This window comes from Bubalus bubalis, chromosome 4 (assembly GCF_019923935.1).
Source record: "Bubalus bubalis isolate 160015118507 breed Murrah chromosome 4, NDDB_SH_1, whole genome shotgun sequence".
Taxonomy (NCBI): Eukaryota; Metazoa; Chordata; class Mammalia; order Artiodactyla; family Bovidae; genus Bubalus; species Bubalus bubalis.
In genome coordinates this window covers 5,321,788-5,349,440 of record NC_059160.1, presented here as the reverse complement: position 1 = coordinate 5,349,440, position 27,653 = coordinate 5,321,788, and the positions used below count along the sequence as shown (strand labels likewise).

Here is a 27,653-nt window from a genome sequence, read left to right as displayed (position 1 = left end):
CTGCGGCGCCCAGGCCCGCCGGAGAACCAGGGTGGGCGCCGGACGGAGCCGAGGCGCGCTCGGACCCCGGCCCACCGCCCCAACCTGCCGCCGCTATGTACGACGCCGAGAGCGGCTGGAGCCTGTCCTTCGCCGGCTGCGGCTTCCTGAGCGTCTACTACATCGGGGTGACCCACTGCCTGAGCGAGCACGCCCCGCACTTCCTCCGCCAAGTGCAAAAGTTCTTCGGCGCCTCGTCGGGCGCGCTGTACTGCGCCTTCTTCCTCTCCGGGATCCCGCTGGGTAGGTCCCGGGCTCCGCGCCGGGATGGGGCGCGTGCTGGGAGCAAGGCTGGAAGCGGGCCCTGCGGGGGTAAAGCCGGGGTCTCCCCCAAACAGTTGCGTTGTCCAGTGCATCTTTTTTTGCCCGGCGCCGGGGAGCCCTGGAAGCGGGGCGTGGAAACCCGGGGCGCATCCTTGCCTCAATTCCCTTTTGGCGCCCGGGCTTGGAGGAAGCCCCCCACCCTACTCAGGGACTGAGAGCCAGGTGGTCTCGGAGCGACGGGGAGGAGGGACCATGACGCGGTCTGGGGAGCTGAGTTCCCATTTCCCCTGCGTGAGGCCAGGAGAGAGAGCCCACGCTGGCAACCGTCTCCATCGAGAGGGAGAGGGGCAAAGAGCAGGGAATGTGACCTCGGGGGTGACTCGACTGGACACACAGCCAGTCTGCACAGCTTGGACTTGAGCTGTGATAAAAGCCAACCCTTGCGTCTCTGGCTTGTGACCTGGAGACATGCACACAGTCCAATGTTTCATTGATTCAGATGCACAGACCCCAGCACCGGAAGTCGGCCGACTCCAGCCTGGAGGAGGTTCACAGGTAGAGGACAGGTGCAGTGGAGGGGCTGGGCTTGCAGGGGGAGGCTCGGGACCAGCAAGTCCCCCGAAAGGGTCTGAGGGTTCTGGCAAGAACTGCTCTGCAGGGTCTGGGAGCCCCGGTTTCCTGCTTTAACTGGCTGTCTGACTTTGGGGAGCTCTGGGGAGCATTCCCAGGGCCTGTGGCTTGGGCAGGGTTCCTGAGCGCACCTCTCAGCCAGGGCTGACCTGGAAGGAGAGCCTGGCAGAAGCAAGCAGCTCTGTGCAATCATGTGCCTTCTGTCTGGGCTCAAAGGGGCCACATGTGCAGGGAGAGCCCAGTGGAGTCGGAAGTAGGTCAGGGCCTGCTGGTGTGTCCGGGCCCTCTGCGTTCCGGCATCTGTGGATGACCAGGGCTTGGGGTGGCACTGCCTGCCAGGGCAGTGCAGGCCACCAGAGGGGACCAGGCCAGTGAGTGAGGTCAGATGGAGCATGAATGGGCCCTGTGTCCACTAGACGGTCTGGCAATTGTAGCATTAGAGGTTAAAAGTGTCCTTGGTGGCTCAGAGGGTAAAGAATCTGCCTGCGCTGCAGGAGACCCAGGTTCGATCCCTGGGTGGGGAAGATCCCCTGGAGGAGGGCATGGCGGTCCACTCCAGTATTCTTGCCTGGAGAATCCCCATGGACAGAGGAGCCCCGGGGCTGAGTGACTCTTTCCCTTTCCAGAAGTTAAAAGTTAAGTCTGGGGACTTCCTTGGTGGTCCAGTAGCTAAGACTCGATGCTCCCAATGCAGGGGACCCGGGTTGCATCCCTGGTTGGGGAACTAGATCCCACATGTCACAACTAAGAGTTCTCATGCTGCCCTGGGAATTTGCATGCTGCATGGGAAGAACTAGCCTGCCACAGTGACGATCAAAGCTCTTCACACAGTTCCGTGTGCCGCAACCAAGACCTGGTGCAGCCAAATAAATAAGCAAATATGTTTTTGAAAGTTAAGTCTAGTTATTTACGAGGTGCTTCCTCTGGGTTGACCGTGCACAGATTTTAGTGTACCTAACCTTCTCCTTCTCCAAAATGTAGGTGAGTGTTGTCCCACATTAAAAACATACTGTCTGAGGCTCAGAAGCAGTGATGTAACGTGTTTAAGTAGCTCAGGTAGTAAGAGGTAGAGACAGGATTCAAACTCAGGTCCCAGCCTGCACTTGCTGTCTGCTCCCTGTAGGGTTAGGCCCATCCAGGCTCAAGCTCTGATGCTGTGGGTTCCTGGCATCTGGGCTTGATGGAGGGATGAAGACGAAGAGAGGCCTCCTGGGCCTCTGGAGGCTCGTTCCTCTGGCCCGGGAGGGTCAAGAACGGCTCTGACCAACAGGATTATGTTATCTTTATTTCCTAGTTGTTGTGGTTCAGTCACCAAGTCATGTCTGATTCTTTGCCACCCCGTGGACTGCAGCACACCAGGCTTCCCTGTCCTTCAGTATTCTGGAATTTGCTCAAATTCATGTCCATTGAATCACATGGAAGAAATAAAAGACATCAGTGAAATTTGTTTTATTTATCCCAGTATAGCCCAAATATTGCCATTTTCACATCTAATCAACACAAAACATTATCCGTGAGCTAGTCAACGTTTCTGTTGTTGTTATTGTCATTCTGAGCCCTCGGGATCCCGTGCATCTTTTAGCCATCAGTGTGGACTAACCACATCTCAGGCTCAGGAACCACCGGCTGGATCCGGCGGCCCAGGCCTAGACAAAGGAGAGGGTTGGCAGCTTCCTTGCCATCAGGTTTCTGGTCCCACCGCAAAGCAATGGCCACCTCCAGGGTGGTACATTCCTTTGCATATTTCTCTCTCCACCCCTACCCCTCCCTTCTTCCCCACCCTGCCCATCCCCCATTTCACCCTCCACACAGACCAGACATTGCAGATCCTCATGGACCTCACCCGGAGAGCCAGAAGCCATAAATTGGGGATCATCCACCCAGGCTTCAGTTTGAGCAAGCACACCCGAGACAGTCTCCAGAGACACCTCCCTGAAAACATCCACCAGCTTGTCTCGGGCAAGATGGTCATCTCGCTTACCAGAGTGCCCGACGGAAAAAGCGTGCTGGTGTCGGATTTTCGTTCCAAGGAAGAAGTCGTGGACGTAAGCGGCTTATGTGGGTACTGTCAAGTCGGAAGGGCCATTTCGTTTTGGAAGCAACACAGGGAGGGGCTGTTGTAAGCCAGTCTGCCCCATTTTTTACTTAAGATGCAGGACAACCTGGCTGCCCGTGATGCTGGTTGGCTTCCTGCACCAGAGTGATGTAAGCTGTGTGCTTCCAGTGGGCTGGTCCAGAGCCTGTGCAAACCTGGGGTGTCCCAGACAGTGTCAGCTTCAAACAGTGTCTCCCCCTCCTTCACGACTTGGTTCATAACCTCCTGCTCCAGGGACCTTATGTGTGTGGCCGTCCTCCCAACGATGCCCGTTCCTTAATAAGAACCTGCCCGGTGAAGCCCAAAAAGGGTGGGAGCGTGTCTTGGTTACTTCTGTCCTCTGGCTTTAGCACAGAGAAGATCATTGGTGATATCAAAATGCCATTTGGTTTGGCTGAGTCTTTTCTGAGAATGCCTTGGGCGTCATTTCACTTAACACGGGTCCATAGGAGCCAGCTGCCTGGCGAAGATAACCAGCTGCTTCTCAGCAGCCAGTGTCGTCTTCCACTTAACCTTGTTTCCGGGAGCATTTTCTAGGTACCAGCACCTGTGTATTCCCACAGGAGCCCTTTTCTCTCATTGCACCAGTGTTACATCATGCTTAATTTAATGCTCGCCAGCTCCGTGAGATGCAGAGGGTGGTCCCCCAGGGACCTGCAGCAGCTGAATCTCCTGGGGGTGTTTTAGAAGTGCAGGCTCTCAGGCCCCGCCTCCAACCTGCCTCATCAGAATCTTAGGGGTGGGGCCCCGAGTCTGTGATTGGCCAAGCTTTCCAGGTGATTCTGATGAGTGTCAGTAATTGCAAAGCCCTGATCTAATCTCCCAGAGAAGGCAATGGCACTCCACTCCAGTGCTCTTGCCTGGAAAACCCCATGGGCAGAGGAGACTGGTGGGCTGTGGTTCATGCCGGTCACAAAGAGTCGGATGTGACCTAGCACGCAAGCACGCTGAAGTAGTAAGTGTGTGGGCAGGCTCATCTTCATCCAACCATTCAGTAAAGCACCTGCTCGGCCAGCAGCGCTTTCAGGCTTATTGCTGTCCTTGCTTGTAGAAGGCTTGTAAAGGCCCAGGGAGTAAAAGGCCGCCTGGTCTGGGCTGTGCTGTGGTTTCACTGTCTTTTGTCTTTGCAGGCTTTGTGTTGTTCCTCCTACGTCCCTTTCATCTGTGGCTGGATCCCCCCTTCCTTCAGAGGCGTGGTAAGTCCACTTTTAAACTGTGTTTCTGGGAATTCCCTGGTGGTCCAGTGGTTAAGACTCTGCACTTTCACTCCCAAGGGCCTGGGTCCATCCCTGGTCCAGGAACTAAGATCCTGTACTAAGCATCTTAAAAAGAAAAAAAAAAAGGGAAGACAAGGCACTGGGCTCAGGTACCCTGGGCCCCCAAGACCTGTCTCTAAATGAAGAAAGCCTTTTGCCTCTCAGCCTTCAGAGAGAGGTTCCACAGCTGAACCCCTTCCAAGCTCTCTTGAAGCAAAACCGACATCGTGTGGGATAATTAACTGCTCACCTGTAACATAAGCTATTCACATAATCTCCACATGAGCACCGAAATAGGTGCCCAGTGGCCTACTTAGAGTATAAGATGCTCAAGAGTCAAGTTACTCACTTAAGGTTTAATTCTGAGGAGCTGAGAGTTTCAATCCTCTCTGCCTCTGACTCTGTCTTTTTCAGTCCATGGCTTTGGGCAGAGGCTTCCGACAGGGCTGCAATTCAACTCCTATGTAGACACATGTGGCTATTCTTGAGCACTGGCTCAGGAGGAAGAGCAGAAGTTGAGGTGTTGGTCCTACAGACTCTGGGCTGGATGCTAGACCGCCTGGCAGCCTCCTTCTAGGGCAGTGGTTGTCAGATAATTCTGTCCCTTGTCCCGGGACATCTGGCGACGTCTGGAGACCGTTTAGGTTGTCACAGCTGTGGGAGAGAAGACGAGACATCCCCATGTCTCAGCAGGAAGGCACTTCAGAAGCCCTTTCGGTTCACACTTTAACAGCAGTACGGGCCTCACATTGCAAAGCGACTTGCAAAGGCAGGTTGTGAATAGGCTCACTCATGCCCTGGAGCTGCCGCCAGACAGACACACAGCTGGCCCTATTTACAGATGAGAAAACCGAGGCCTGGAGCCATGAAGTGGTCACCTGTGGTTCTCACAGCCCCTGCCTGGCAGACAAACCTAGAATCGAGTGTCTGCTTTAGCCCATGTTAGCTGGGCCACGTTGACACGTTCCTTGCTTTCTTTCTAACATTTATTTGCTGATTTGGCTGTGCCGGGTCTTAGTTGCGGTACTCTGGCTCTTCGGTGGTAGCATGCAAATGCTTAGCCGTGGTGTCCCCGGTCTAGTTCCCTGACCAGCTACTGAACCCGGCCCCCCTGTATTGGGAGTGTGGGATCTTAGCCACCGAGCCTCCAGGGAAGTCTCTGGACACATTTCTTAAGTCGTGGAATGAACTGGGAGTCAATAATAGTGTGCAGTTGTTGCGCTTTCGTGGAACTTACCTGCAATGGTGCACGGAGGTGCCCGGCACAGAGCCTGGCACTCTTAAGTATTAGGTAAATGTGGGTTTTGTCCTTCTTGTCATTGTCATCCTTGCGCTTCCCCTTGGCTGCCCCGGCCGTGGGCCGCAGAGTCACACCCTCAGTGTCCTCAGACAAAACCTGCTGAAAGTCAGAGCAGAGTGTTCTTGGGATTCCACTGAGCAAACTCAGAACGTTCCTCCAGGAAAGTTCAGGCTGGAGGAAAACCCCACACGACAGAGGAGCCATTGGACTTTACAGTAGACCTTGAGCGGCAAAAGAGGGGATGTGTGTGTGTGTATAACAGCAGAAACTGCCCATTGTTGTACAGCAGAAACTAAGACACCTAGGCTGAGAAGCACCTAGGCTCCAGCAAACATGAATTAAAAACATAAAAACAATTGGAAAAACAGTCCCCGGCTTCCGCCCATCTCATCTCAACTTTGCTGACGCTGGGTTCCGAGCCCCTTTCTGCCAGTGAGGGATTTGACGCCGACCAACAGCAGCGATACAGAGACTAGTGCTGCGCGTGCACACCTGATCACTTTGGGCCTCAAGGGGGGACTCCCCTGATGCGCAAGGCATGCCTGAACACGCCCAATCCTGTCCGGGACGCATTTTAGGCCAAAGTGTGCCCTGCATTTCTCCCTTTGGAAGGACTGGCTGGGGAAAGCCTCCCCCTTGTGATATTTGAAGGCCCCCCACCCCCACCATGGGCATCGACAGCTGGACTATGATGGTTTGAGCTCCGGGAATCATTCAAGATGTTGGTTTCATAGGTCCAGACTCGATCCAAACGGTAGCAAAACCTTGCTGCCCTCGCCTGGCCGTGGGCACTAGGGTTGTTCGAGGCTATGAATACATTAATAGGAGGACTTCCCAGGTGGCTCAGTGATAAAGAACCTGCCTGCCAATGCAGGAGACGCAAGAGTTTGGGTTTGATTCCTGGGTCGGGAAGATCCCTTGGAGTAGGAGATGGCACCCCCATTCCAGGTATTCTTGCCTGGAGAATCCCATGGGCAGAGGAGTCTGGTGGGCCACAGTCCATGGGGTCGTAAAGAGCTGGACACAACAGAGTGCCTGAGCGCTTACCATGGAATACAGGAAAATGGATTCTCACAGTGCTTACCCAGATGCTCCTTTCCTGTGGCATAAGATGCCAGTTTTTAAGAGCGCAAGTCCCAGGTTCGCCGTGTCATTTCAGTCTGCAGTGCTGGTTCTCATTGCCCAGGTGTGGACAGAGAGTCAGGACCACAGGTTAGGTGTCTCGTCCAAGATCGCTCAAGCAACAGGGGGCCTCGGGAATCGAACCCATGACCATCTGTCTGTCTTTGGCCGCATCTACATCACACTCTGCCCTGAGTGCGCACAGCGCCCCCAGTGCATGGGAAGTACATGGACTCGCCTGGGGGCGCTCATGACCGGGCCCAGCAACGTGGCCAGGCGCCAGCCTCCGTGTGCCTCTTCACCCGGCACTGTTCTGGTGCAGTGCGCACACTACGCAACAGCATGTGGCAGTCCTGAGTGACAACCTGCAGCCTGGCCGGGCACAGAAATGCTTGCTGGGGATTTGCTGCAAGAGTTGTTCCAAACTCCCTGGTCTCTCACTAGGTCTGCCTGCGGCTCTGAGAAGTCTCTATCCCTAATCTGAAGCACACAGAAAACTCCAGCCCAGAGCTTCTGACAGTGTGCCCTTTGTTTTTGTCTTCTCCCTTAAAAGCGATATGTGGATGGAGGAGTAAGGGATATCATGCCCTTCGTTGATTCCAAAAAGACCATCACTGTGTCCCCCTTCTATGGGGAGAGCGACATCTGCCCCAAAGTCAAGTCCACGTTCTTTCTTCACGAAGGCTTCACCAAGCTCAAAATGCACTTCTGCACAGAGAACCTCTACCTGATGTTCCGGTCGCTGCTCCTGCTGGATGTCAAGGTGAGAGGGGGCTGTGAGTTTTGGGGGTGCTGTACTCCTCTTTGCATCCCTCTTTTCCAGGGGACCCAGCAGCTGTTCAGGCTTCCCGGATGGCTCACTGGGTAAAGAATCTGCCTGCGATGCAGGAGACGCGGGAGATGTGGGTTCAGTCCCTGAGTTGGGGGAAGGAAATGGGAAGCCACCGCAGTATTCTTGCCTGAAAAGTCCCACGGACAGAGGAGCCTGGCGGGCTACAGTCCAGAGGGTCACAAAGAGTCGGACATGACTGAGTGAGCAGAGCAGCAGCTGTTCCCCACACTGACGGACCAACAGCAACAAAGCCCATCCTTGAAAAGGAACTCCGTTCAGGGCTGCCTCCCGCTGGCCACCGGAATCCCCTGGGGCCACTGAAACGGAGGGGTGGGGTTGCCACTGAGATCCCTCTTCCAGGGGTTGTGGCTTAAGTATCCACAGCCTGAATCCATCTGCCAATGCAGGAGATGCAAGAGACTCGGGTTTGGTCCCTGGGTTGGTAAGATCCCCTGGAGAAAGAAATGGCAACCCACTCCAGTATTCTTACTGGGGAAATCCCAAGGCAAAGGAGCAAATGAGTTGGACACGACTGACCACAGCACATCACAGCCTGGGCAGTAGGGTGTTTTTGTTTTTTATTTTTTTAATTATCCCAGTGATTCTTTTTAAATTAATTAATTTGGCTCCACTGGGTCTTAGTTGTGGCACACAAGATCTAGTTCCCTGAGCAGAGGTTGAAACCCCCTGCCTCGGGCGTGCAGAGCCTGAGCCCCCAGACCACCAGGTAAGTCCCCCAATGATTATTGGCAGCCATGGTCAGGAATTACACTGCGTTTGGTGGTTTAATCTTTTCCTTTTCTCCCCAGCTGTGCCATGAGACTTGTAGGATCTTGAGGGATTGAACTCGAGTCCTTGGCGTGAAAGCATGGAGTCTTAACCACTGGACCACCGGGAAATTCCCCGTTTAATCTTTATTTTGACTGTCGCTCTAGTGTGGTGGACCTTACCACCGTAACATAGTAAGAAAGTTGGTAGAATCTGCACAGTGACAGCTCTCTGGGGAGAAAGAAGGCCATGCCATACAGCCTACGTGATGGCGTGTCTCATGGGTAGAGATAAGGCTGGACCACAGCATCGGGAGCCCATGTGGTTTGAGTGCAGAGGAGGCAGCTCAGTGTCCCATGACAAGCAGATCGGGCCCTGGTATTTGTGAGGATGGAGGCTCATCCAGGGACCAAAGGACACCAGAGGAACCAGCTCCCGTCATGCTGGGGCGCCAGTCCAGGCTGCGCGCGGAGCGGGTGTCCTTCGAGGGGAGTCCTGCCAGGAAGCGGGGCTGCCTCTTCCCAGGAGCGCAGAACCCTGTCCACAGGAGGCGTCGACTCGGAGCTCCGAGGGTTCCTGGCTCTGCGCCTGCCGTCTTCAAGCGCTGCTGGAAGGATTGGTGCGTGGTGACTCCGCCTGCGGTTCACGTCACGTGGTTTGTCCACAGGTGCTTGGAGAGCTGTGCCTTCAAGGATATGTGGACGCGCTCAGGTTCTTGGAGAAGAACGGTGCGTATGGCGACGGCGGCAGCCGTGCCCTTTGAGTCCGTTTTCTGTTCATTCTTGGTCACCAGGGGAGCCGTGCTGGTGCCATCACTCAACGCTCAGGACATTCACCTGCCATCTGGCTCGGCCCTGAGAAATAGGAAATCATTGCCCCCATTTTACAGATGGAGAAATGGAGGCAGCCACGGCCCGCACTCTGGGAAGCAGGGCTGGGGTGAGCCTGGCTGACCCTGCAGCCCCAGGGTTCCTTTCCCTCTGCAGTGTCCCTGTCTGCAGCTGAAGGCAGCTCCTTTGCTTTTCATTTTTGCTTGAACAATTGTGAACCTTTACTTTGATGGGGAGAAGGCAATGGCACTCCACTCCAGTACTGTTGCCTGGAAAGTCCCATGGATGGAGGAGCCTGGTAGGCTGCAGTCCGTGGGGTCACACAGAGTCGGACATGACTGAAGCGACTTAGCAGCAGCAGTTTGATGAGGAAGGAAGAGAAACGGTTTCTGGGTCTCAGGTGAAGCCATCAGGAGAGCTGCCTCCAGCCAGGTGTGGGCGGTGCCCACCAGCCCAGCTGTGTTCTGGGGAAAGGTCCTGGCTGGTCTGGGCTGGGGAACTTGGGTTCTTCACATGTTAGTGTGGAACCAAGTATTAGTTATGTCTCGAGCTATTTTTCCCCGACACTAGCGGTTGCTACAGTCACTGATCCCCTCTGAATTAGTCTTTGTCCGAGGCCGAGGAGCTGGTGTGGTTCATGGGACATTCGTGTATTTATCTGCTCAGAAAGTGCTTACCGTATACCTTCTGGGTGCTAAGCAGTTGGCTGTGTGCTTGGGACTCCACAGTGGGTAGACAGATGTAGCTTCTGCCTTCCTGGAGTTAGTTTTGAGATTGGGGAGGGGCCAGGTACCTGAATAGAAGGCTGCCAGAGGGCTCAGTGCCCTGGCCGGAACGTACAGGATGCTGTAGATTCAGGTGGGGTTCAGTTAGGGGAAGGGGGGTGGGGTTCTGCAAGGCAGCGGAAAGCAGGGCTCCTGGAAGGTGCGAATCTGCAGTGATGCCTTGAGGGTGAACAGGAATGTTCTAGGCATGGGGGGGGTGTGAGCATGAGTCCTGCTGACAGGTAGTCTGTTTGAGGTAGAAAGAGGCATGTATCACTGGAGTGGTGGGGGTGGGGGACAGAGGAACAGATCAGAGCGGGGCAGGAATGGGGGTGAATGGAAAGAGGGGCAAGGCTGGGCCTTGTGGAGCTGGAGACGGGCTTGCATCTCACAGCCATAGGGACCCAGGGAGGGCTGCTGACGTGGGAGTGAGGGCAGGCAGAGGGAGCTTTGCCAGGGCCCCTGGCTGCAGTACAGAGAGGATGAGGCCAACATCCCTGGTCAAGGTGGCCACCATGGGTTTGGCTGGGGTCACGGCAGCAAGGTGGAAGGGGCCGGAGGGGACAGGACTTGGAGACGACCCACCAGAGATTGCCGAGGAGGAGGACTCGGGGATGAAGTCCTGCCCCTGGTTTCTGTGGCTGGGACCAGAGCAGAGGGCGGTGCTCATGGTTTGGGCCCTTGGGAGGGCATGGGTCCTGCAGGAAAGCTCGAGAGCCCCGTGTGTGGTGCCCTGGGACAGATTTGGGTGGTTGGCAGAGGGGCTTGGCCTTCCCAGGTGGCACTCGTGGTAAAGAACCCACTGGCCAATGCGAGAGTTGCGGGAGATGCAGGTTTGTTCCCTGGGTTGGAAAGACCCCCTGGAGGAGGGCCTGGCAACCCACTGTAGTATTCTAGCCTGGAGAATCTCCATGGACAGAGGAGCCTGGTGGGCTACAGTCCACGGGGTCTCAGAGTTGGACACGACTGAAGCGACTTGGCACACATATACACAGGAGGCATAGTGATGTCAGAGTTCGAGGTTCTAGAAAGCAGGTCTGAACTGGGATTGGAATTCGGAATCACCTGGGAATAAAAGACAATGAGGGACCCTCTAGAAGTTGGTAGGTGACTTTGGGCAAGCCCCTTCTCTCTCTGGGCCTCTGTTTCCACATCTGTAGCAAGAGGAGTTTGGAGTAAATGATGCCGACTGATTCTTAGTCATTCTAAATCCTGGCGTGGGGCTGGGCGCTTGCAGCATGGGTGCTGGGTTTGGGTTTAAGGATCTAAGCCAGGTTCTGCTTTGGTCCCCCTGGCTTCCTTGGGGTTCAGCAGAGGATGCATGGGGGCGAGACAGGTGTTCCTTGGAAACAGATTCTCTGACACATTCCTCAGACAGAATAAGTCCCCAGAGGCTGAGCTGTGTGTCTGTCAGAGGCTGGAAAGATGCAAGGGAGTCAAAGTGGGAGGTGTAGCTTGGGAGTGAGGCGGGGGGCATGCAGGGACAGCCCCTGGGCTTTTAACCTGAGGTTGGAAGCGAGAGGTTAGATGGGGGAGGTGTGGGCATCCAAGTCTACCCTTCCCACCGTTCCCACGCAGCGTGAGAGCAGGAATCACCCACTGGGATCAGCCCCTGAGCCCTGGCACCCAGGGCAGGGCCAGCACAGACTCCCCGACCTGTGGCTTCTTTTCAAGGTCGGGTGATGGAAGGGTGCCATCTTTGATATCAGACCTGGGTTTGAATATCACTCTGCCGCGTGTCGGCTGTGTGACTTCACCTCTCTGGGCTTCTGATTCCTCAGCGTTCAGCTGGGAGCAGCTGCATGGGTCGTGCAGGGCCTGAACACTGGGCTTCTCCAGTGGTTCAGTTGTTACAAATCCTCCTTTCCTCTGAACCTCATGAATCCACATGTGGCTCTAGAGCCCACACGGCTGGTGCGTGACAGAGCCAGCTGCCCGCCTCATCCGTCCTCTTCAAAGGACCACACTGCGCTCTCCCTGTTAGGAGTGGTGGTCCCTGTTCGAGGTGGAGCAGGGGGGATCCCAGGCGGATTATTTCCAGGTGGATCCACGTTGCGTACCTATAACAGGCTTGTTAGCTTCCTCTAACTGGGTGGGCAGGGTGGCTGGGCGAGTAGTGGCTGTGCTGACTGAAATCGCCTGATGGGTTTTGTTTCCGTGCCTTTCGCAGGCATCCGTGAAGGGCCCCATCCGTGCCTGAGCGCGTCCCCCGCAGAGTCGGAGCCCAGGAGCCTGGAGCCTCTTCTGGGTGTGGCCACGTGGGAGGCGGGGCCTGAGGCAGTCGAGCTGCTGGACCACCTGCGCCTCAGCGTGCTGACCTGGGACGAGAGCGTCCTGGACACCCTGTCGCCCAAGCTCAGCATGGGTACTGGCTCTGGGGGCGGGGAGGCGGGGGGCGCAGAGGAGGCGGTGGTCGGTGACCCTTTCAGAGGAGGAAGGGCGGCTTCCCCGTGAGCCGTGGAGGAAGATCCAGCTGCTGCCCCGGGAGAAACAGGGCGGAGCAACCAACGCAGGTCGGTTGGGACCCCCACCTCCGTGCATGGACCTCCCATCCCCCTGGGTCCTTGCTCTGTCTCCCTTCCCATTTGGTCATGGACAGAGGAAAACAAACTCCGGCTGAGTTTTTATTTTATTTATCTATTTATTTTTAACACCAAAAACATTTTATATTGGGGTAGAACTGATTTACAGTGTCCTGATATTTTCAGGGGAACAGTGAAGGAACTCAGCCATACAGGTATCCATTCTCTGTCAAACCCTCCTGCCACCCAGGCTGGCACATAACATGGCAGCAGGGGTGTTTTTTTTTTAATTTAATTCATTTTTGGTTGCACTGGGTCTTCGTTCCATCTAGCCAAGGCTATAGTTTTTACAGGTATTATGTATTTATGTAAGAGGTGCGACTATTAAGAAAGCTGAACGTGGAAGAATCGATGCTTTTGAACTCTTGTGTTGTAGAAGACTCTTGAGAGTCTCCTTGGACTGCAAGGAGATCCAACCAGTCCATCCTAAAGGAGACCAGTTCTGAATACTCATTGGAAGGACTGGTGCTGAAGCTGAAACTCCAATATTGTGGCCACGTGATGTGAAGAGCTGACTCACTGGAAAAGACCCTGATGCTGGGAAAGATTGAGGGCAGGATTAGAAGGGGGCGACAGAGGATGAGATGGTTGGATGGCATCACCGACTCGATGGACATGAGTCTGAGCAAGCTCCCGGAGTTGGCAGTGGACAGGGAGGCCTGGCGTCCTTCAGTCCATGGGGTCACAGTCAGACACGACTGGGTGACTGAGCTGAACTGGGTCTTCGTTGCTGTCCCTGAGCGAGCAGGGGCTACTCGTGGTTGTGGTCCCCAGGTTCCTCACTGCGGTGGCTTCTTTTGCTGCGGAGCACAGACTCCAGGTGCGTGGGCTCCGTCACTGCATCGCGAGGGCTCAGTGGTTGTGGCACACAGGCTTAGTGCTCCACAGCATATGGAATGCCCTGGGCCAGGGCTAGAACCCATGTGCCCTGTGCTGGCAGGAGGATCCTGATCCACTGGACCAGCAGGGAAGTCCTCTATCTGAGTTTTGAGTTAACCTGCTGTGCTCTCTGCTCAAAAGTCCCAACACATTGGATTTCTAGGGGGACTCCTAGGGGAGGCCTGTTCTTTGACGATGCCGTTTGCTGTCTGTACTCCCATCTCAAAGCCTTCTCTCTCTTGAGGAGCCCCTCCTAACGCCTTCCTCCTCCCCAAACCACAGTTTTGAACCTTCACTGAAGGTGATGTATTTTATCGCGTCATCACAAACTATCTGATGGACAGATGAGTGCACCGTCCAGTTTCCAGTCAGGCATTTGGGGAAAGTGAAGGAAATGGCAACCCAGTCCAGTACTCTTGCATGGAGGATCCCATGGACGGAGGAGCCTGGTGGGCTACAGTCCACGGGGTCGCAAAGAGTCAGACACGACTGAGCAACTTCACTTCACTTCAAAGCTGACTTATTGGAAAAGACCCTGATGCTGGGAAAGATTGAGGGCAGGAGGAGAAGGGGGCGACAGAGGATGAGACGGTTGGATCGCATCACTGACTCGATGCACATGAGTTTGAGCAAACTCCGGGAGACGGTGAAGGACAGGGAAGCCTGGCGTGCTGCAGTCCATGGGGTCACTAAGAGTCGGACACAACTGAGCCGCTGAATAAAACAAAGATGAAAGGGATGCTGTTTCTTGCCTCAGGTACTAACGCCCTAGGATTCGCACTGACCAGCAGCTGCTCAGGTTATTGTGATCTGAGGCATCGTGAGGTCATCACACAGGGGAAAATAGAAGGCTAGGGGTCCCAGGTGGCAGAGTGGAATCCAATTACAGATGCAAAGAAAAGCTCATGAAGCCTGGGCTGGGGAGATTTGAGACATTTGTGTCTGCCTCCAAAAGTAATGTAAAGTAGTACTGAAGTGGGATTTCCAGTCTGGAAGACTCAGTGCAGTGCCTAAGAGTCAATGCAGCTCTCAAAGCAGGGCCCCAGGTTCAATGCCTGGTCCAGGAACTGGATACCACATGTCACAGCTAAGACTCAGCACAGCCACATAAATTTAGTAAATAAAAGATAAAGTAAAATGCAGTAGTGAAAGCTGCTCAGTCGTGTCCAGCTCTTTGCGACCCCACGGATTGTAGCCCAGCAGACGCCTCTGTCCATGAAACTCTCCAGGCGAGAAGACTGGAGTGGGTTGCCATTCCCTTCTGCAGGGAGTCAGTTTAAAGGAGACTCTTTAAAAGGGATCCTGTGTCCTGTTGGCGATGCAAGGGCTGTGTAGGCACATCCCACATCTGACCTCAATTGTCAGAGCTTCTGATTCCTTCCCTGCTGACTCAGATGGTCAAGGACCCACCTGCAATGTGGGAGACCTGGGTTCGATCCCTGGGTTGGGAAGATCCCCTGGAGAAGGGAAAGGCTCCCCACTCCAGTATTCTGGCCTGGAGCACCCCATGAACAGAGGAGCCCGGCAGGCTACAGTCCATGGGGTCACGAAGACTGGGGCACGACTGAGAAACGTTCACTCTCACTTTTTCCCTTTCTGATTGCTTAGCTGCCAGGTTTGGTAGGATTTATAGAAATTCCAGGCACCAGTTGGGGAAGGTGGCTTGGTTTTTACGCTGGTGGGAAACAGACCTCCAACTTGTGTTTTTCAGCACTGAGGAAGGCAGTCAGAAACCCAGATGGGTACAGAAACAGGATTTGCAACTTCTTACCAGTTAAGATCATGTCCTACGTGATGCTGCCCGTGGAGTCTGCCATCGCTGTGGTCCAGAGGTGAACGCTTTCCGTGGCTGTCTGGCTTCCTCTCGGGGCTTGGAGGTAGGGTGAGGATTCAGTGAGAGGAGTCACGCTGGGCGCTCAGCCCAGAGCCTGGCTCCTTGCACATCTGGGTGGAACTCGCCGTCTGCGGGGAACACCCTAGAAAGGTGCCTGGTTGGCGAGCCCCTGGCCACCCCAGCTCCTTTCTCATTGCTCCCTCAGGTTTGTGGCTTCTTGTAGGTCTCTGTTTTTGGGAGGGAGGGGGATTTATTCCTGGTGTGTTAGAAGGATCCTGAGGCCTATGCTGTGTGGCTGCTAGATTCCTGGGCATTTGTTTTCCCTGCGTTTTCTTCAGATTTTCTTTAGTGTTTCTTTTCTTTTTAGCAACGTAGTCAGCATGTCTTTCAGTCTGTCTTTTTAAAAGTCCCGGAGTGAAAGTGAAGGTCGCTCAGTCATGTCCTATTCTTTGTGACCCCATGGACTATACAGTCCATGGAATTCTCCAGGACAAGAATACTGGATTGAGTAGGCTTTCCCTTCTCCAGGGGATCTTCCGAACCCAGGGATCAACCTGGGGTCTCCTACATTGCAGCAGATTCTTGACCAGCTGAACCACAGGGGAAGCCCAAGAATCCTGGAGAGGGTAGCTTTTCCCTTCTCCAGCAGATCTTCCCTACCCAGGGATCGAACCGGGCGGTTTCTTTACCAACTGCGCTATGAGGGAAGCCCCTAAAAGTCCCAGCCATCCTTCAAAATCTGGCTCAGTTCTCTGGCTCTGCTGGACCTCCCAGATCACTCCCCAGCCCTGCCAGTCAGCCACCTGCCTTGCCCTGGGAGGAGGCCTGGCTGCTCTGGCATAGTTTTTCTTTCCTTTTCTTTTGTTTTAAAAAAGTACTTTGATAACTTCTCTTATTTGTTTATTGTGTTTGTGCTTGGTTTCCAGACCAGGATGCACGCGGGCTTCTCTAGTTGTGGCGAGCGGGCTTAGTTGCCCTGGGGCATGTGTGATCTTAGTTCCCTGACCAGGAATTGAACCCTCGTCCCCTGCAATGGAGGGCAGATTCCTTACCACTGGACCACCAGGAAGTCCCTTGACATTTCTCTTTTTTTTAATGTTTTTAACACCAAAAACATGTTTATTGGGGTATAGTTGATTAACAATGTTCTGATAGTTTTAGGTGAACAGTGAAGGAACTCAGCCATACATATACACGTATCCATTCTCCCCCCTCCCCCCCTCCCAAGCAGGCTGGCACATAACATTGAGTAGAGTTCGATGTGCTATACAGTAGGTTTTTCTTTCTTTCTTTCTTTTTTTAATGCAGGAGACCCAGATTTGATTCCTGGGTTGGGAAGATCCCCTGGAGAAGGGAATGAAAACCCACTTCAGTATTCTTGCTTGGAGAATCCCAGGGACAGAGGCTCCAGTCCACGTGGTTGCAAAGAGTCGCACGCGACTGAGCAACTAACAGTTTCACTTTTAAAAAATATTTCTTTATTTTTGGCTGTGCAGGGTCTTCACTGCTGCGTGGGCTTTTTTCTAGTTGCGGTGAGTGAGGGCTGCTCTCCAGGTGCAGGCATGGCTTCCCACTGCAGCGACCTCGTTGCTGAGCCCGGGCTCTCGGGCACGTGGGCCTCAGTAGTTGCGGTTCCCGGGCTGGAGAGCACAGGCTCAGTAGTTGTGGTGCACGGGCTTAGGTGATCCTCGGTGTGTGGGATCTTCCTGGAGCAGAGCTCGAACTCATGCTTCCTGCATTGGCAGGCGGGCTCTGCCACGGAGCCACCAGGGAGTCCTCCGCTGACATTTCTTGAAGCCCGAGACGTGGGGTCCTTTTTGTGTCCGGGGTGTTGGAAGCCTGGAGGGCAGAGGTCAGGCCTCCTTGGCGGCCTCCTCTGCGGGCACGCATGTGGCCGAGCACCTTCGATGTGGGTGCAGGGGGTCGTGTCTCAACCAGAAGATGTTGTGTCCCAGGGTCCACGTTGCCCTAGAGGAGTGGGCTCTGGGATAGACCCAGGCCTTTTATCTCCATGTAAGTCCCTTGAGCTTTTCTGAGCCCAAAGTGGCCTCATTTTGCTTTAGGCTTTTAGGTGGGCTTGCCTTGTGGAATTTATCAGCTTGGGGTTAGAAGTGACCCTGGCAGTACCTGAACGACGGTACTGGCGTCAGGTGTCTGCCTTCGGGGTGGGTTTCCTCTCGTCCTTTCTGCTGTGGCTCGTCTTCATCCACGTACGAGGTGTGCGTCTCTGCGATTTCCTTCCTGCAGACTGGTGACGTGGCTTCCAGACGTGCCCAGTGACATCCAGTGGCTGTGGTCGGCCACCTCCCACGTGTGTTCTCAAGCCATGGTGCGTCTGCTCCCCGTTTCCAGGTAAGTGATTTGGTTGTGGGTCTGGGGGTCCACCCGGCACCCTCTCATCTGCTCAGGCCTCACGCGCCATCCTAGGAATGTCATCAGGCCCCGGAGAGGGGGCAGGGACCGTGTCCCCTGGTGCCAGAGGCCCTGCCTTACGGGAGGCAGCTGGGCTCATCAGAGGTCCCAGTGTACCTGCTGGAAGCTAGTGACCGAGACTCCCCTGCAGAGGGTGTCCTGAAGCCCAGGGAGGTGTGTCCGTGGAGCGTAATTTAAAAAAAGTTGTTTATTTAGCTGGGCCAGGTCCTACTTTCAGCACGTGGGATCTTGAGTTGCGACATGTGGGGTCTAGTTCCCTGACCAGGGATCCAACTCCGGCCCCCTGGACTGGGATCACGGAGTCTTAGCCACTGGACAGCCAGGGAAGTCCCCCACTGAGCCCATGTTGAGGGCAGAGGAGGGAGGAGCTGGCTGATGGAGCAGGAGCAGGGCCAACGGACAGGTAGCATTGGTTTGCCTGAAGGGAGTGGCTCGGGTACCGGTAGCACGGGCAGGGGGTGAGGCAGGGAGAGAGGGGCAGGGCCCCTCTGTGTGTGTGTCTGTGTGTGCATGTGTGCGCATCTGTTAATGCAAATTCCCGCCTGACCTTAGACCCCCTGAATTCCGGTCTCTTGGGCTGGAACCCGGCCACCCACACTGTTCACATGGCCCGGGCGCTGCTGCCACCGCTCACTGAAATCTGAACACTAATGAGGAGCAAGGAGGGCCTGGTCCTGTCAGGATTCTGGGACTTTTGTCTTGAAAGTCGTGGACCTCGCCTTCCTCCTCCTTCCCCGGGGGTGATCCTCCTCGCCTCATTAGGTGTCTGCGAGGCTTTTGGGGGCCCAAACTCAGTCCTGACACGTGGCAGGTGCTTGGGAGATGAGCCCTCCAATGTTTCTATTAATACATGTGGAAGGTTCAAAGTAGGGACGGAGGGGTCTGGCTTGTGCGGGGAAAAGGACAGGAGTGGGCTTGCGGAGGCCAGATCCCCAGAGAGGGCAGAACTGGCCCAGCGAGGGGAAGGGCTTGCTCTCCAGAGAAACTGCAGGGCTGAGTGCGGTTCGTAGGCTCCAGTCAGAAGGATGATAGCAGCTGGGAGGCACTGCTGAGCTCCAGGCTGGTCGACAGGCAGGAGCAGGGGTGGGGGGGATGGCAGTGTGGCTGCAGAGGGCCACCCTGGCGGGTGAGCTGGTGTGCCTGGAGGTGACCGATGGGCTCCTCCGGGCCTGTGCACGTCCAGTGGGAGGTGTCCAGGTGGCTGGGAGGGCCACAGGTTTGGAGGCGTGGGATGGTGATGTCAGCCCAGCATGGGGATGGGGGATCCGAGAAGGTGGTGAACTTGGGCTGGGCCACCCTGCATACCCCAGACCATGTGACAATGTCCCCCCTCCGGCATCCCCACTGGCACTGCAGACCAGAGCGGCAGGTCGGCGGCTGAGTCAGAATTCTTCATTTGTTTCAGATCCCAAATCCCGGCAAGCGGCCAACGGCCTTCCTCCACAAGCCAGAACACCGTGGGCGCCGCCGGGCTCTCTGCTCCTCCAAGGACCCAGACACCCACCCTGTGGACGTCCCGCAGAGGCCAGAGCTGACACCTATGATGTATGCAGAATGACCTGTGAGCTGAGTTTATAGTGTCCTGAAACCAAAGACAATCTTTCTGTCTTACAAAAAGCTAGGAAGCGACTCTTGGTGTGCACGGTGGGTGCAGAGCTCAACCAAATCCAGGATATGAGGCTCTAAGTATCGTTGGCTTGGTTGGGAAACTGCACAAGGGAGCCCGGCGTGGGGGCGTCTGTGGCTGACTCATCACCCACTCGGCTGTCCCAGGGCAGGTTCCTAGGGTGACTGGTGTTTGGATCGGGGTCCTTACCAGGGGGAGCTGGGCTACCCTTTGTGCAGTCTCGGGGGTTGAGGGGAAGGACTGTGGTCCCATCTCTCCGTACAGAAAGCAGCCTGTGTCGGGCGAGGTGGGGTGCCATCCTCCCAAGGACACCCCTGGTTTTGGGGGGCATTACGAGGTGGTATCTTACGTGTGCTCTGGTACATCTTGCTGCTGCAGCTTCTGCTAAGTCGCTTCAGTCGTGTCCGACTCTGTGTGACCCCATAGACGGCAGCCCACTAGGCTCCTCTGTCCCTGGGATTCTCCAGGCAAGAATACTGGGGTGGGTTGCCATTTCCTTCTCCAATGCATGAAAGTGAAAAGTGAAAGTGAAGTTGCTCAGTCATGCCCAACTCTTAGCGACCCCATGGACTGCAGCCTACCAGGCTCCTCCGTCCATGGGATTTTCCAGGCAATAGTACTTACCTGTGCTAAATATTTGGTGGCGTTATATTAAACATAACTTTCGGCAGGCACTGAGAGAGGGCCTCAGAGGGCAGACAGACGGAAACCACAGTCACAGACAACAGGCCAAACTGATCACACGGACCACAGCCTTGTGTAACTCAATGAAACTAAGCCATGCCGTGTGGGGCCACCCAAGACGGGCGGGTCATGGTGGAAAGGGCTGACGGAGTGTGGTCCACTGGAGAAGGCAATGGCAAACCACTTCAGTCTTCTTGACTTGAGAACCCCATAAACAGCATGAAAAGGCAAAAAGATAGGACACTGAAAGATGAACCCCCTAGGTTGGTAGGTGGCCAATATGCTACTGGAGATCAGTGGAGAAATAACTCCAGAAAGAATGAAGGGATGGGGCCAAAGCAAAAACACCACCCAGTTGTGGATGGGACTGGTGATAGAAGCAATTTTCGACGCTGCAAAGAGCAGTATTGCATAGGAACCTGGAATGTTAGGTCCATGAATCAAGGCAAATTGGAAGTGGTCAAACAGGAGATGACAAGAGTGAATGTCAACATTCTAGGAATCAGCGAACTAAAATGGACTGGAATGGGTGAATTTAACTCAGGTGACCATTATATCTACTCCTGTGGGCAGGAATCCCTCAGAAGAAATGGAGTAGCCATCATGGTCAACAAAAGAGTCCAAAATGGTGTACTTGGATGCAATCTCAAAAACAACAGAATGATCTCTGTTCGTTTCCAAGGCAAACCATTCAGTATCACAGGAATCCAAGTCTATGCCCCAACCAGGAACGCTGAAGAAGCTGAAGTTGAACAGTTCTATGAAGACCTATAAGACCTTCTAGAACTGAACTAACACCCAAGAACGATGTCCTTTTCATTCTAGGGGACTGGAAAGCAAAAGTAGGAAGTCAAGAAACACCTGGAGTAACAGGCAAATTTGGCCTTGGAGTACAGACTGAAGCAGGCCAAAGGCTAATAGAGTTTTGCCAAGAGAACGCACTGGTCATAGCAAACACCCTCTTCCAACAACACAAGAGAAGACTCTACACATAGGCATCACCAGATGGTCAACAGCGAAATCAGATTGATTCCATTCTTTGCCGCCAAAGATGGAGACGCTCTATACAGTCAGCAAAAACAAGACTGGGAGCTGACTGTGGCTCAGATCATGAACTCCATATTGCCAAATTCAGACTGAACTTGAAGAAAGTGGAGAAGACCACTAGGCCATTCAAGTATGACCTAGATCAAATCCCTTATGACTATACAGTGGAAGTGAGAAATAGATTTAAGGGACTAGATCTGATAGAGTGCCTGATGAACTATGGACGGAGGTTCATGACATTGTACAGGAAACAGGAATCAAGACCATCCCCAAGAAAAAGAAATACAAAAAAGCAAAATGCCTGTCTGAGGAGACCTTACAAATAGCTGTGGATAGAAGGGAAGTGAAAATCAGAAGAGAAAAGGAAAGATATACCCATTTGAATGCAGAGTTCCATAGAATAGCAAGGACAGATAAGAAAGCCTTCCTCAACAATCAATGCAAAAAAATAGAGGAAAACAACAAAATAGGAAAGACTAGCGATCTCTTCAAGAAAATCAGAGATACCAAGGGAATATTTCATGCAAAGATGAGCTCGATAAAGGACAGAAATGGTATGGACCTAACAGAAGCAGAAGATACTATGAAGAGGTGGCAAGAATACACAGAAGAACTGTACAAAAAAGATCTTCATGACCCAGATTATCACGATGGTGTGATCATTCACCTAGAGCCAGGCATCCTGGAATGTGAAGTCAAGTGGGCCTTAGGAAGCATCGCTAAGAAAAAAGCTCGTGGAGGTGATGGAATTCCAGTTGAGCTCTTTCAAATCCTGAAAGATGATGCTGTGAAAGTGCTGCACTCAATATACCAGCAAATTTGGAAAACTCAGCAGTGGCCACAGGACTGGAAAAGGTAATTTTCATTCCAATCCCAAAGAACGGCAATGCCAAAGAATGCTCAAACTACCGCACAATTGGACTCATCTCACACACTAGTAAAGTAATGCTTAAAATTCTCCAAGCCAGGCTGCAGCAATATGTGAACCATGAACTTCCAGATGTTCAAGCTGGTTTTCAAAAAGGCAGAGGAACCAGAGATCAAATTGCCAACATCCGCTGGATCATGGAAAAAGCAAGAGAGTTCCAGAAAAACATCTATTTCTGCTTTCTTGACTATGCCAAAGCCTTTGACTGTATGGATCACAATCAACTGTGGAAAATTCTTCAAGAGATGGGAATACCAGACCACCTGACCTGCCTCTTGAGAAATCTGTATGCAGGTCAGGAAGCAACAGTTAGAACTGGACATGGAACAGACTGGTTCCAAATAGGAAAAGGAGTACATCAAGACTGTATATTGTCACCCTGCTTATTTAACTTATATGCATAGTGTATCATGAGAAACGCTGGGCTGGATGAAGCATAAGCTGGAATCAAGATTGCCAGGGGAAATATCAATAACCTCAGATATGCAGATGACACCACCCTTATGGCAGAAAGTGAAGAAGAGCTAAAGAGCCTCTTGATGAAAGTGAAAGAGGAGAGTGGAAAGGTTGGCTTAAAGCTCAACATTCAGAAAACTAAGATCATAGCATCCGGTCCCATCACTTCATTGCAAATAGATGGGGAAACAGTGGAAACAGTGGCTGCCTTTTTTTTCTGGGCTCCAAAATCACTGCACATGGTGATTGCAGCCATGAAATTAAAAGATGCTTACTCCTTGGAAGGAAAGTTATGACCAACCTAGACAGGGTATTAAAAAGCAGAGACATTACTTTGCCAACAAAGGTTCGTCTAGTCAAGACGATGGTTTTTCCAGTGGTCATGTGTGGATGTGAGAGTTGGAATGTAAAGAAAGCTGAGCGCAGAAGAATTGATGGTTTTGAAGTGTGGTGTTGGAGAAGACTCTTGAGAGTCCCTTGGACTGCAAGGAGATCAGTCCTGAATTTTCATTGGAAGGACTGATGTTGAAGCTGAAAATCCAATACTTTGGCCACCTGATGTGAAGAGCTCCTCTGAAAAGACCCTGAAGCTGGGAACAATTGAGGGTAGGAGAAGTGGACGACAGAGAATGAGATGGTTGGATGGCATCACTGACTCAATGGACATGGGTTTGGGTGGACTCTGGGAGTTGGTAATGGACAGAGAGGCCTGGCGTGCAGCGGTTCATGTGGTCACAAAGAGTCGGACACGACTGAGCGACTGAACTGAACTGAACTATATTAAACATATAGGATTCTTAAAATCCGTTGAATTATCTATTATGAGAATCAATAAAATATTCAGAGAAGAAGCCTTGAAAATAAAAATCCAGCGCATAAGACAGTCACCCTGGCACCTGCCTCCCCCTTCCCCCGCCCAAGCTCTAATGGAGACGAGCAGGAGGCAGGCATGCACCGTCTCTCCAGGGTGGTAATCTGTTGGCAGGCACAGATTACATGGGCCCCCTGCCCCGGGTCATATGACCCAAGGAGCAATGTGTGCGTGTTTTTCTTATTTATGCATTTGAGGATACCAAAAAGGAAAGGAACAATAAGCTCAAATCCTACTTGTGGGCGTGAAAAGTCGCAGCTCTGACCCACATCGTGTAGGTGTCCTGGAGCCGAAGAACCAGCAGGGCCAGACAGAGCACCTCACCGTGAGGGCAGCAGGCAGGGGCTGCCTGTGAAAACACAGGGTCGGCTCGCAGAGCAGGGAAGTGCCCCGTGGCTGGCTCCTCACGTTTCTGGGGCCTCCTGTGCTGGTAACCCTCACTTCCCGAGTGAGGCAAGGCTGAGTGGTGGGCTCCCTGGCCACCTGGGCCCCAGGTCAAAGCACTGTCCCCTTGCTGAGCTGACCTGGACTCCTGGTGACGCCCTCACACCTTCCCCGAGCCCGGAGCTCGGGGTCCCAGTGGCCTTCTCTGCCAGAACCATGGCCCGGGTCTAAACACATGCAACCCCACCTTAGCAGCATTTTACAATAACCAAGACACTTCCATTTAGATAGTATTCTCTGCCTTGGCTCCGACATCTTTGTAAGGAAAGAGACGTGTTAAGATAGGATTACATGGGACTTATTTTCTTACTATCTGTGATTATTCCACCTTGTTACGATGAGCATGTGTTTATTAATTTGTTTCAAACGTGCAGTAAGACGAGGAAGTGTTATTACTTTTTCTTAGGAATATCCAGGGTTCCACCTCACTGCTGCCTCGTCTCGTCCTCATTGGCTGACCCCAGGCCACCCCCCGACATCCTCACCGCCCCCCAGGCCCTCACCTCTCCAGCACTGCGGGTTTCTCATCAGCGTGTGAAACATTCTCAAGTTTCTCCCACCTTGTCATATATTGATGATCCGCTCGGTACGCCTGGATGCTCCAGTATCAGGAATCTGCGGTGTGCAGTCTGATTCATGCCAGGGAGCAGCCGTCTGTTTGGTAAACAGAAAGCAGAGCCTGCTGAGAAGCATGAGCCCAGTCTTGCTAAGGAAATAAAATGTGTGTGTAGAGTGGAGACGGAAATACTGTTGGCCTGGTTACCGACGGTGGTTACCATGATGCCGTTCCCCGTAATTACATTTTATATTAAATTTCTGCGTTCATCAGGAAATAATTCATAATAAATGTGATTGTTGAACCGCTTCCCCGTGTCTCTGCATCCTTCGTGCTGTGCTGCTGTCTTCGGCTCACGGCCAAGCTCCTTTCATCTCTTCTGGGACTCCCCACCCAATCCCTAAGCGGGTTCACGGGCCCGCTGCTCCAGATGGGCCACGCCAGGCCAGGCGGCCTTCACCTGCTCTGTCCTGGACACTGAGGCCCAGACCCTCCTTCCTCTGGGACCCCAGACTCCCCGATTTCCTCCTGGGAACCTGGCTCTTCCCCAGGGCCTGGACATGCTGCTCTGTGGAAAGAATCCAGCCACCCCTGGGGAGGCCTCGCTCACTCTGAGGACTCCCCAGTCTCTGGTTCAGGGGAGAGCCCACCTAACACCGCCCTCCTGCATCAGGTGGCCAAAGTATTGGAGTTTCAGCTTCAGCATCAGTCCTTCCAAAGAACACCCAGGACTGTTCTCCTTTAGGACGTACTCGTTAGATTACCTTGCAGTCCAAGGGACTCTCAAAAGTCTTCTCGAACACCACAGTTCAAAAGCATCAATTTTTCAGCGCTCAGCTTTCTTCATAGTCCAACTCTCACATCCATACATGACCACTGGAAAAACCATAGCCTTGACTAGATGGACCTTTGTTGGCAAAGTAATGTCTCTGCTTTTTAATATGCTGTCTAGGTTGGCCATAACTTTCCTTCCAAGGAGTAAGCGTCTTTTAATTTCATGGCTTTAGTCACCATCTGCAGTGATTTGGGAGCCCAGAAAAATAAAGGCAGCCACTGTTTCCTCACCTATTTGCCATGAAGTGATGGGACCGGATGCCATGATCTTCGTTTTCTGAATGTTGAGCTTTAAGCCAACTTTTCCACTCTCTTCTTTCACTTTCATCAAGAGGCTCTTTAGTTCTTCACTTTCTGCCATAAGGGTGGTGTCATCTGCATATCTGAGGTTATTGAGATTTCCCCTGGCAATCTTGATTCTAGCCTGTGCTTCTGTAGCCCAGCATTTCTCATGATGTACTCTGCATATAAGTTAAATAAGCCGGGTGACAATATACAGCCTTGACGTACTCCTTTTCTTATCTGGAACCAGTCTGTTGTTCCATGTCCAGTTCTAACTGTTGCTTCCTGACCTGCATATAGGTTTCTCAAGAAGCAGGTCAGGTGGTCTGGTATTCCCATCTCTTGAAGAATTTTCCACAGTTGATTGTGATCCACACAGTCAAAGGCTTTGGCATAGTCAAGAAAGCAGAAATAGATGTTTTTCTGGAACTGTCTTGCTTTTTCGATGATCCAGTGGATGCTGGCAATTTGATCTCTTGTTTCCTCTGCCTTTTCTAAAACCAGCTTGAACATCAGGAAGTTCACGGTTCACATATTGCTGCAGCCTGGCTTGGAGAATTTTGAGCATTACTTAACTAGCGTGTGAGATGAGTGCAATTGTGCGGTAGTTTGAGCATTCTTTGGCATTGCCTTTCTTAGGGATTGGAATGAAAACTGACCTTTTCCAGTCCTGTGGCCACTGCTGAGTTTTCCAAATTTGCTGACATGTTGAGTGTAGCACTTTCACAGCATCATCTTTTAGGATTTGAAATAGCTCAACTGGAATTCCATCACCTCCACTAGCTTTGTTCATAGTGATGCTTCCTGAGGCCCACTTGACTTCATATTCCGGGATGTCTGGCTCTAGGTGAATGATCACACCATCATGGTTATCTGGCTCATGAAGATCTTTTTTGTACAGTTCTTCTGTGTATTCTTGCCACCTCTTCTTAATATCTTCTGCTTCTGTCAGGTCCATACCATTTCTGTCCTTTATTGAGCCCATCTTTGCAAGAAATGTTCCCTTGGTAGCTCTGATTTTCTTGAAGAGACCTCTGGTCTTTCCCATTCTATTGTTTTCCTGTATTTCTTTGCACTGATCCCTGAGGAAGGCTTTCTTATCTCTCCTTGCTATTTTTTATAATTTATCGCTATAATATGGGGTCACAAAGAGTCAGACACAACTTAGTGACTGAACAACAACAGCAAGAACCCCAAACTCTTAATTGAGCGCTCTCACACCCCCTCGCTCCTTTGGTGACCATAAGTCTGTCTTCTGTGTCTGGGAGTCTGTTTCTGTTTGGTATACAAGTTCATTTGCATCACATTTTAGATTCCGTGTATAAGTCAGGTCATATGGGACTTGTCTTCCTTTGCCTTCACTTGGTGTGATCATATGGGACTTGTCTTCCTTTGCCTTCGCTTGGTGTGATCGTCTCTAGGTCCATCCATGCTGCTGCAAATGGCATTGTTTCATTCTTTTTTAATGGCTGAGTAATATTCCATTGCGTATATATACACCACGTCTGTATCCATTCATCTGTTGATGGATATTTAGGCTGGTTCCATGTCTTGCATAAGCAAAGTTTCTGTCTGCCTTCCCCCACTGCAGACTAAATATAGGAACATACAATAGCCAGACCACACATAAAAAGAGAATTCTGACATATGTAGCAACCAGCCAAGAAACCAACGCAGCATCTGAAGTAACTGGCCCCGGACACCCGCCACAAGGGGAGTCAGACTTGTAGGCGGTCAGATCACTATCTCTAGCAACCGGTCCAGGAAGCCAAACAAAAACCCGGTGACCACCATCCTCACAAGACCAGGATCTGTGGGCAGAGTCTTTGCGTCTGAGCCACCAGGGCAGCCCTGATCACGGACAGCTTCCCCAATTTCTGTCTTGCTTCCAACTAAGAACCAGAGAAAGTCAAATACACTTCAGTGCTCTTCAGTTCAGCCACTCAGTCAGGCCCGACTCTTTGCGACCCCATGGACTGCAGCACGCCAGGCCTCCCTGTCGATCACCGAGTCCCAGAGTTTTCTCAAACTCATGTCCACTGAGTCGATGATGTCATCCAACCATCTCATCCTCTGTCATCCTGCCGGGGACCAGCCCCGGCTGATCCAGGGTATTCGAAGGAGAGACGGCTAGTCGAGGGTCAGGGAATAACTGCTTAATTACACTTTAATTAAGGATACAAAGAGTAATAGAATAAGGATAGCTCAGTGAGGAAATTCAGTGGAGAAAAGCGGCTGAAATAAGGATAGCTCAGTAGGAAAATTCAGTGGAGAAAAGAAGCTGAGTGGCTTGGTT

General features: G+C 52.6%; 1 protein-coding gene across 1 annotated transcript; it reads left to right on the top strand.

Moving 5' to 3' along the window:
* LOC123333147 (1-acylglycerol-3-phosphate O-acyltransferase PNPLA3-like) lies at positions 1–24,550 on the top strand. The gene is made up of 10 exons (XM_045165230.1): positions 1–282; positions 2,746–2,978; positions 4,159–4,224; positions 7,260–7,469; positions 8,974–9,034; positions 12,071–12,265; positions 15,073–15,193; positions 17,443–17,547; positions 19,034–19,189; positions 24,092–24,550. Exons 1-9 carry the CDS (start codon positions 96–98, stop codon positions 19,161–19,163), a joined length of 1,308 nt encoding a protein of 435 aa, XP_045021165.1. The 5' UTR covers positions 1–95; the 3' UTR covers positions 19,164–19,189; positions 24,092–24,550.
* Positions 24,551–27,653: the final 3,103 nt, after the last annotated feature.